The following is a 9,564-nucleotide window of genomic DNA, read 5'->3' as shown; positions in this document are numbered from 1 at the left end:
CGATCCCCAGTAGGGGGCGTGCAAGAGGCAGTTGATCAATGATTCTCTCATCACTGATGTTTCTATCTCTCCTTCTCCCTTCCTTTCTGAAATTAATAAAGAAATATATTTAAACAAAAAGCCTTTCTTTACAGGAACCAGTATTCTCAATTTAAATATTAATATGGATTACTTTTAGGTATCTTGTAGAAAATTAAGTATCTTACAGAAAATAAGGACTACATTCACCAAGCAGATATACATTATATTAAAACAATGAATAAAGCAGGGTAGTATATAATTCAAATAAGTATAAGCTAAAGCTGTAGTTTTCAGACTGCATTCCATGGAATGAGACACTTGTAAAAATTCCTAAAAGATAAACTGTGATCACTATAGAAAGGTTCAATTTGTGATCATGCAAACACCATAAGCATCGAACCTATCATAATAAGAGACAGAGTTTGTATAATTTCATAAAATGTGAAAATAGTCACTTAAGTAAAAAGGCACAAAACCAACATGGCAGGGACCACACTGCACAACTCAGGGAGGGACCATTAACACCCGTGTCTATGTAAATAGTACTCCTGTGAAATCGTGCAGTGCTCAGCCTAGACAGCTGTAAAAAGCAGTCCTGCAATCTGGGCCTTTCCATAATGACTTCAGCCATCATGTTATACAGGCATGGTAAGGCAGGACATAAAACAAGCTAGAGTTTGACTCTTAAGAGAACTATAGAGAACTAAGTCTGGTGAAATAGCTGTTGATGTATTCAAAGACTTAAATTTTCGGCCGTAGTTTATATTTAGCTCAAGGCTTTTCTATGCTGAAACTATTATTCCTTTCATATTGATTTAGAAACGTACAAGATACAACTATAAGATAATGAGGATTTTTTTTTAATAATCATAATAAAATTAAGGCATATAAGTAAGTGATATGCTTGGAATTAGTACTTGTGGGAGAAAATATAATTTCATTAATACTCCTGCAGCTTAAAACAATTTTCTTTTAAAATTGCCTTTAAATCTAATTTACAAGCCATTTCAAAAAACATCTCACTGTTTTTATCAAAACAGCATTATTCAGTTTATCTCTCCTCCTTCATTTAACATTCACTCCAAATGTCTTTCAAGTTCAATCTACCTTCAAAAATCATATTTTTCCAGCACTGGAGATAATAAAAAGTAAATGAGAAAGGTTCTGATGTAATTTCACATGATGGGTTTCCATTATGTTTTCAACAATAGTAGCATATCAGAATAAAAAGTGAACTTCCCAAAGTAACCACTCTGAAGGGGACAATATTTATATTAAAGTGTGCATTTTTTCCCTTTTCATCAGTTTTATTACCTTAGAATCACACCTTTATAAAAAATATTTTATAGCCAATCAGATGGCAACAAAGCAATGTAAACACAGAAACCCCTCTGTCCCACTTCCAAAGGCCACCAGTTTGCCCAGGATAACTGGCTAAAATGGTTGTTCACAACCCAGAAGATTCCAAGTCTAAAAGAATCCCTGATTTACAAACCAGTCCCCGACTAGTGACTCTCCACAACAGGAAGCAAAGGCACCTAAAGTCTCACGGTCCAAACCCAAGTACCAGGCCACAAAAGACAAAAATCCCCTTGGTGATACCAGGCAGTATGCAGCGTAGAAGCCATGGATCATGCCCAGGTACTTGAGACTATCTTTTTATCTTAAGAGAAGCTTTGTACTGCAAGTGACCCCCCTCTGGAGATGAGCAACAAACAATTTGAGGGGTAAGAGAGCATGGATCACCCACTTTTTCAGCAAAAAATGCCACTCATGTGATTACGGCATCACTGGTTAATACAGGGAAATCTAAAAAACTACCCCCAAAATTCAGACATCAGTGACACAGGTTAGCTAGAGTGGCCTTAAAGCAGTGAATTCTTAAAGTAGTTAATAAAAAAATTTTAAAAAATAAAAAAATAAAAATTAAAGTATGTAACTGGTTAAGAAAAAGAACCTTAATAATAGTATTTTCAGCAGGTCTGAGATATAAACCGTTACGTACTAGGTCAGATATCCCCTTCCTTTTTTGATCTTCTCTTCCTGGATATATCATTAATAAAAAAATTTTAAAAAATAAAAAAATAAAAATTAAAGTATGTAACTGGTTAAGAAAAAGAACCTTAAACATAGTATTTTCAGCAGGTCTGAGATATAAACCGTTACGTACTAGGTCAGATATCCCCTTCCTTTTTTGATCTTCTCTTCCATCTGGATATATCACTTGGTCTCGAAGGGTTCCCAGGGTCATATAAGGTCTCTGATAACAGACCAAAATTCATTAGAAGTGAATTTTTAAGCAATAAGTAAAAGTATCTTTAAATTAAAGATTACAAAATAACTCAAGGTCTTACCTGAGGAACATAAAATAACTTTCCTCTCTCAGGTTTAGTTAGACGTCCTCCAAAAAGAGGCCATAACTATAAAAGGAAAGAAGTGGGATGAGCAATAGTAAATTTCACAATGTGGTAGATCATATGGCAAAATAAAACTGCAAAATTTTGAGGCCAATTTGTACTTACTTCACCAAGAACACGGAAAAGTGAACTCTTCCCACAGCCATTTGGACCACAAATTAGAACATTGGCCCCAGATCGAACCTGAAAGAAAATTATGAATTAATGAATAATTTTAACAGATTTAATTTAATGAGGTAAATGAACTAGAGTGAATCTGTAAACAATGAATATTTCCTCAGAGTCCAAACGTTCTTTGCTAATGATAAACTTTCCGTTTTGTCTATAAATGTGATATCAGATGGAAGCAGTGGAGGGTATAGTTGAAGGGACCCTTTATTTTTCTTTACTTTCAAATTTTATTCACTTTTTAATTTAAAAATCATTATTGATATTATCAACTTAATCTCAACCAAATACAAAAAGCTAAAGCTTAAAAATTTGAGAATTCTTGAAAACAATCAATATGTATGGTTTTTTCTAATTTTTATTTTTCAATTACAGTTTACATTCAATATTATTTTGTATTAATTTCAGGTGTATAGCATAGTGGTTAGATAATCATATTCTTTACAATGTGATTCCCCAATATTTCCAGTACCCACCTGGCACATAATTATTATAATATCATTGACTATATTTCCTATGCTATCCAATCTTTCTAAAAAAATAATGGAATTGTACTATATATGTCCTACATTTGTTATTATTTCACAATATATAATAAATATTCTTCCAGGTCAGTATATTCAGATTCCTCCCATTCTTTTTTCTAATACTCCCAGTGTATCCTATATTAAGGATGTGCCATAATTTATTTAAATATTTAGGTTGTCTGCATTTTATTTTGCTCTTTTAGGTAATAGTGCAATGAACCTCCAAGTCAGTGAGCAAATTTATGCACTAGTGAAATATGTTTCTATATATCAGATTCTTAGAAACAAGTGTTGGATCAAAGTATATATGCATTATAACTATTTGCAAGTGCCACCAAACTGGTCTGCAATAACATAAAGTTAAATAAGAATATGTAAAAAACTGGCTAAGTTCTAAGCTTGCAGTCTTGTGTTAATCAACCCTGTGAAGATTCAGAAAACCTGGGTTATAATCTAGCATATAACATTACACAGCCATGTACACATGAGGAAGGGAGACAACGAAGGTGAAGAAAAAGGCGTTATCCAAGCTGTGGCACCTACCTTAGACAATTTACTGTGGAGCTTCAGGTTCCTATTATTTAATTCAATAAATATTTACTAAATTCTCAGTGTCAGGCTCTGTTCTAGGCAATGGAGCTACATTTAAAAAAAAGAGAGAGACCAAAACCATCCCCCCAAAACAATCAAACAAAAAGCCCAAACCCTCCCCCTACCAGCCTACATTCTAGTGGGAGAGACATACAGTAAGTGTGCATAATAAATAAGCTAATTAAATAATGTTAGAAAATAAGTACTACAGAGAAAAAAGAGATCATAAGGAAATTTGAGAGTGGTGAGGGAGGTTGCATTTTTAAAGGGGTCAGGCCAGGCAACTGGGCAAATACTGAAAGAAGGAATGAATTAGAAATTTATCTGGAGGAATATTATTCTAGTACAGTGATGGCGAACCTTTTGAGCTCGGCGTGTCAGCATTTTGAAAAACCCTAACTTAACTCTGGTGCCGTGTCACATAGAGAAATTTTTTGATATTTGCAACCATAGTAAAACAAAGACTTATACTTTTGATATTTATTTTATATATTTAAATGCCATTTAACAAAGAAAAATCAACCAAAATGGTGTCATAGGTTCGCCATCACTGTTCTAGTACTAACCCTACCACAAAAGGTTGATTCAAAGGCACTGAAGCAAGAATGTACCTGTTCTATTAAAAAAGAAGGAGGAGGCTGATTTGGCTGAAGAAAAATGAGAACAGAAGAGTAGGAAATGAGCTCAAAGAGATAAGCAGTGGGGGCAGAATAGTGGCAGGCAAATCCTACAGGGCATTGTAAGCCATTGAAAGGATTTTTAAGGCTTTTTGCTCTGATGAAATGGAGAACCGTTTGTATTATTTATAACTAGAGGCCCAGTGCATGAAATTCGTGCACTGGGAGAGTGGGGGCGGGGGTCCCCTCAGCCCGGCCAGCGCCTTCTTACAGTCCAGGAGCCCTCAGGGGATGTCTGCCTTCTGATTTAGGCGCGCTCCCTATGCTAGCAGGTGGACATCCCTATCCTGTCGCAGTCCTGGACCCCTCACTCCTCACCACCCACCCACTCGCTGCCCCTTACCGCTCGGCTCACTGCTCCTTAGCGCTGCGTGGAGGCAGGAGAGGCTCCTGCCACCACTGCTGCGCTTGGGAGCCATGAGCCAGGCTTCTGGCTGAACGGGGTTCCCCCCGGGGGGGCACACTGACTACCAGGGGGCAGCTCCTGAGTTGAGCATCTTCACCCCACCCGCGCCCCCCATGGTCGGTGCACATCGTAGCGACCAGTCGTTCTGGTCATTCCGCCGTAATGGTCACCTAGGCTTTTATTATATAGATAGCAAAAAAAAAAAAGTGACCCAAGAGAATGAATGGACAAAATGCGGCATATATCTATAATAATAAAAGGGTAATATGCTAATTAGACCGGACGTCCTTTCTGACGTTCTTCTTTCTGGACAAAGCCGCAGCAGGTGGGGGCTGCGGCAGAGGCGGCAGAGGCCCCTGGACACGGTGGCGGCAGCAGGTGGGGGCCAGGGGCTAGGCCCTTGCATGAATTTCATGCATCAGGCCTCTAGTATATATATAATATACAGTAAAATATTATTTATCCTTAAAAAGGAGTGAAATTCTGAAACATGCTACAACTTGGATGAACTCTAAAGACATTATGAAGTGAAATAAACCAGTCACAAAAGGATCAATATTGTATTATTCTGCTTATATGAAGTACCTAGAGTAGTTTGATTCATTGATGCAGAAAGTAGAACAAAGGTTACCAGGAAATGGGGGGAGGAGGAAAATGAGGAGCTAATGTTTAACGGGTACACAGTTTCTGTCTGTTATGATGAAAAAGTTCTGCAGATAGTGGTGATGATTGCATAACACTAAATGTACTGAGAGCCACTGAACTGTACCCTAAAAATGGTAAAAACAGTTAAGTTTTATGTTATGTATATTTTACCACAATAAAAACAAAGAAAGAATGAGCTTCTTAAAAAAGGCTGAGAACTACTGGTCTACCACATAGCTGACCACATCTTACGCAATCAATGTTAAAGAATAAACTATTCTGAAAGACTTTTCCAGAGGAATGAACTGAGAAATTATTTTTAAGTATCATTTTGTTGAACTTCTTTATGTGCACTTATCTATTTCCTTTTCCTATAAAATGGAATATAATGACTATTCCTAACAGTGCAAGGTTATTATATATAGTAATTTTACTCTACTAGAACAATGATGCCCTCACGAGCTCCTGCAGTTCAGAGAGCTGTTACTTACGTGGTTCCCTACTACTATGCTTTGAGTAATGTCATATCTTTTTTCTGCTCCTCACTGCTCATTATAGTCTTCACTGGTATCTAATACTTCTCCATACTATTTGTTTCAATATGCCAGGAAACTATAAGACCAAGTTTGTAATTATGTAAATAATAGCTAGACTTAGGACATTCTTCAGTTACTCCTATGCTCAACTGTCTTAGATTCAGCATTAACTTTTCTTTATTCCATGGCTTTTGGTAATGTTGGGATAAAACTTCCCATTATAAAATCAATCATGGTAAGCCAGTGGTAATTTTTCCATATTAAAGATTTGTAAAAATGTATTTTTTTTTCCTGGGTTGAATTAAGACTAAAAGCTGCCCTGGCTGGTGTGCTAGATAGAGGGTCAGCCCACCCACCTAAGGGTCTTGGGCTCAATTCCCGGGCAAGGGCACATACCTGGGTTGCTGGTTCTATCCCCAGCCCCCATCAGGGTGAATGCAGGAGGCAACCAAACAATGTGTCCCTCTCACATCAATGTTTCTCTCCCTCTCTCTCTTCCACTTTCTCTAAAAATCAATGGGGGGAAGGAGAATCCTCTAGTGAGGATTAACAACAACAACAGAAAAAGACTAAAAGCCAACAATAACTTTTACTGAAAATTGAATTTGTAATAATACTTACTATTGAGGCTACTGGATTGACTTAATGGAGCAACAAATGCTTTGAATATTTTAATAAATATTCCCTGAAAAATAAAACTTCTTTATAAATCCTTTCTATTAATTTACCATAATAAATCATGAAAAAAATCTACCCATAAATGATTTCAGTAAAAGAGAAATTATGTAAAAGTATTCTGCTTATGAGGATTTATAGGCTTCTTATACATTATAAATGTGCCTTACTAAAAGGTAAAAATTTGAGTAAGTTACAAAGTACTATTTTAACGTCCATATTATAATTTACAAGCTATCTTAGGGTCTCTTCAATCTATATCTAGATATATAAATATGCCTGTGCTGAGGAGTTTTTATAGGAATAAGCTATACAATCTCTTATGTCAAATAACATAAGCTTAGACAAACTAATCATAAAGTATAAAACATTATTTTTGGTGGTCAAGCCTGTTTTATTTATTTTTTTATGAATAAGTCTTGTATTTTATTTAAAATATCTCTTAAAAATATGAATATACTGCTAATCTAAGGAATGTTAATTACTTACATGTCACCTAAAAATTAAGGTTTCTAAGGATTAAGAATTCTAATTGGAAAGAAATTATGGTTTTCGTGTCATTTTGAAGGAAAAAAAAAAGTGGGTTCTGCAAGTTGTAAGGTTTGTGAGGAAGGGTAATGTTTGTAAAGAGAAATGTTGAAAGGAAGTTATATAAATGGCACATGCCAATAAGCCAGGATAAAGTAGAATAGGGGCCAAGTCCATTTTATTATACCTATAACCAGGAAAAAAGGAATCTTTATTTCAAGTAAAATAGATGGGTAGAAAGTAACTGGAGGTAAAAAAGAACTGAAGGATGTTTGTTGAATAAAGGAAGGCTATGTTAAGAATAACAATGAAAAGGATACATAGAACAGACTGACAGATCTCAGAGGGGAGAAGGAAGGGGAGGATGGGAAGAGATCAACCAAAGAATATATATGCATATATGCATAACCCATGGACATGGACAATAAAGTGGTAAAGGCCTGGTGGGAGGCAAGGTGGAAAGGGGGGGGGGGGAATGAGAGACATCTGCAATAGAGTCAACAATAAAAAAAACAAAAACAAATAGACAAACAAAAAGAATAAAATGGAAAGACAAAAATAAATGAGAAAGACAAAAATAAATTTTAAGTCTAACTTAAAATTCCTTAAGTCAGAGACAGAAGAGGAAAGAGGAATTCATTACAATAACTCAAAAAGACAGAAGTCAAAGAAACAGTGGAGGCGAAAAGAAAAGAATCACAGGATAGGTAACAGGGAGTATAAAATATAGTCACAAAGAAAAAAACTTGAACAAGTAGGGGCATAACTGGGTACTCAAATAGGATTTTCCAAATGAAACCAATATAAGAGCAAGAAAGCAACGGCCTTTCTGAGACTATAAAAATGAAGTTATAAGAACTGGCTGGAAGTATATTAAATCCAAACATAAGGGCCTTAATGGGAAGGGCTTTTGGACTAAAAGGCAAATGAGAGCTTTCGTGTAGTACCTTATGATAAAAGTGAGTAATATTACAGACCATAATCAGACTCTTACCTACTTTATGTATCTGTGTATACAGAGTCCCAAATCCCACCCCACATGCTTAAGCTATGTGTGCATCTGTATTGTTGGATTAATTATTTCTGCATAAAGACAGAGTGAGGGAAAGTGGAAGAAAGGGCCAACAGGATTCTTTAATGAAGAAATCTGATGACCCTTTTGATCCTTGGGTTGTGGCAATAATGGGGCTACTGAAATCTAACGAAGATGGGGTTCTGATCTGTTTTATACCTGAAATCAAGCCTGATAGATACACACCAAACTGACTGAAGTACCTACAGCTAAATGAGAAAACACTTCTGTAATACTTGTAGGCATTCAATATTTACCAACTATATTTACATTTTCTCTACTTCCACTTGTGTTTCCTGGCTTTAAAAAATATAGTATACAATACTCATTGTTATTTAAATAAATTCAAACTACTTAGCATAACTAACATTTTTCATTTAAAAAAGAAACTGGAGATGTAATTAATAAAGATACATTACTAAGTATAGGAAAATTGAAGACATGTAAGATTATAACAATTTAAAAACAAATCCAGTGGTTGAGCGTCGACCTATGAACCAGGAGGTCACGGTTGATTCCCAGTCAGGGCACATGCCTGGCTTGTGGGCTCAATCCCCAGTGTGGGGTGTGAAAGAGGCAGCCAATCAATGATTCTTTCTCATTATTAATAATTCTAACTCTCTCTCCCTCTCCCTTCCTCACTGAAATCAATAAAAATATCTTTAAAAGTAAAAAATAAAAACAAATCTAATAATTACATACCTTATTTTGTAAACTATCAGAAAGCAGTTGAAAAGAACCCCTACACATAACACAAATGATAAAAGGCCACATATATTGGCATATAGAGAGGAATTCTAGAGCTATGCTATCTACTAGTTATGTGGCTAAAGATCAAATTTATTAAAATTAAATACAATTTAAAATTCAGTTCCTCAGTTGCACTAGCCAAGGACTTTATTTGCAAAGGACTTTTTATAGTAATATCTGAAACTCTAAAGTCTTATCAATTAAGAAAAATAGATTTCTAAGTATTTCAAGCACTTACTTTTTAAAGCAATTTTGTGAATTCAGAGATTAAGTCAAGCCTTAAAATTATTTTAAATATTCAACCCTTATGCATTTCACATTTTAAAGATAAGTTAAGTTTTTATACAATCATTTTAAAACTTACTTCAAAATTAAGATCTCGGATCAAGATATCTCCATTTGGCGTTGCTAAAGGAACATGATCAAATCTACAGAAGAAATTAATAAAAAAGGATAATTTTACATTAAACACTAAGCAAGTGTAGCTGAAAGAAAAGGGTACTATGTAGTTTAACAAATATTTATGGTCCTAAAAAGACTTTTTCTGTACG

At 35.2% G+C, this 9,564-nt stretch overlaps 1 protein-coding gene across 3 annotated transcripts in view; it reads right to left on the bottom strand.

Annotated features, from left to right (window-relative positions):
• The window catches only part of ABCD3 (ATP-binding cassette, sub-family D (ALD), member 3), an 82,454-nt gene that overhangs the window by 17,230 nt on the left and 55,660 nt on the right, over positions 1-9,564 (bottom strand). For all 3 annotated transcript variants that reach the window (XM_014542681.1, XM_014542679.1, XM_014542680.1), the window contains 4 exons: positions 9,378-9,441; positions 2,544-2,621; positions 2,376-2,441; positions 2,192-2,281 (listed from right to left, as the gene is read on the bottom strand). In XM_014542681.1, the coding sequence (XP_014398167.1) occupies positions 2,192-2,281; positions 2,376-2,441; positions 2,544-2,621; positions 9,378-9,441 (298 nt within the window). The remainder of the gene's footprint in view (positions 1-2,191; positions 2,282-2,375; positions 2,442-2,543; positions 2,622-9,377; positions 9,442-9,564) is intronic.

The sequence above is a fragment of the Myotis brandtii genome, unplaced genomic scaffold, assembly GCF_000412655.1.
Source record: "Myotis brandtii unplaced genomic scaffold, ASM41265v1 scaffold311, whole genome shotgun sequence".
NCBI lineage: Eukaryota > Metazoa > Chordata > Mammalia > Chiroptera > Vespertilionidae > Myotis > Myotis brandtii.
This window is presented reverse-complemented; position numbering and strand designations above follow the sequence as displayed.